Below are 761 nucleotides of genomic sequence, written 5' to 3'. Positions count from 1 at the left end.
GGGAGGTTGCTTTTACTTCTTGACTCTGTTTCCGGGACTTCTGAGACTTCCCGTTCTAAGAAGGCAAAGAAGAAATCCAGCTGTGAAGTTGGTTCTGTTGTCCACGCCGAGGTTACTATCGCCCTTTCTTCTTACGTCTTTCTTTCTTTGTTGCAGTAGAAATTGTAACATCAGCAGAATGTAGATATTATCTATGGAATTACTTTGAAACTTCACATAGCAAACCTTTACATAATGAAAAGGGAATTCTAAGAAAACTGAAAATCTTATAGGAATTATCCTGATCTTGGGAAGGTACAGCATCAGAAATTGGCAACTACCAACGTTGTCTTCGACAGTAGATATATTTTAGTTGCGTCTATGCCACAATACCTTCTGCTGCCTCGTACTAATATACTTATACTTTGCAGATTACTGAAATAAAGCCTTTTGAACTTAGAGTAAACTTTGGCCACAGTCTCCGAGGAAGAATCCATATAACTGAGGTGATTCTTGTGTTACTTACCATTATCATTTTAGATTGTAATACTCGTTCTTCAGTACTTGGTGGACTAAGATTTTGCTTATACGTCTCAAATCTTGATTGAATAGGTAACTGATGTTAGTACAAGTGAAGAACCTTTTGCCAAATTCAGAGTTGGGCAATCAATGTCTGCAAGGGTTGTTGCAAAACCGTGTCATACTGATATTAAAAAGAGTCAACTTTGGGAGCTCTCTGTAAAGCCTGCAATGCTTAGAGGTAATCCAAAGAGAATTGAAAT

The 761-nt window shown here is 37.7% G+C and overlaps 1 protein-coding gene across 1 annotated transcript in view; it reads left to right on the top strand.

Annotated features, from left to right (window-relative positions):
• The window catches only part of LOC104748145 (rRNA biogenesis protein RRP5-like), a 12,077-nt gene that overhangs the window by 2,882 nt on the left and 8,434 nt on the right, over positions 1 to 761 (top strand). The window contains exons 8-10 of the mRNA XM_019236642.1: positions 6 to 111; positions 411 to 485; positions 592 to 739. Coding sequence (XP_019092187.1) covers positions 6 to 111; positions 411 to 485; positions 592 to 739 — 329 coding nt within the window. The remainder of the gene's footprint in view (positions 1 to 5; positions 112 to 410; positions 486 to 591; positions 740 to 761) is intronic.

This window comes from Camelina sativa, chromosome 15 (assembly GCF_000633955.1).
Source record: "Camelina sativa cultivar DH55 chromosome 15, Cs, whole genome shotgun sequence".
NCBI classification, from domain to species: Eukaryota; Viridiplantae; Streptophyta; class Magnoliopsida; order Brassicales; family Brassicaceae; genus Camelina; species Camelina sativa.
The sequence above is the reverse complement of the archived record's forward strand: the minus strand, read 5'-3'. Positions and strand labels throughout refer to the sequence as shown.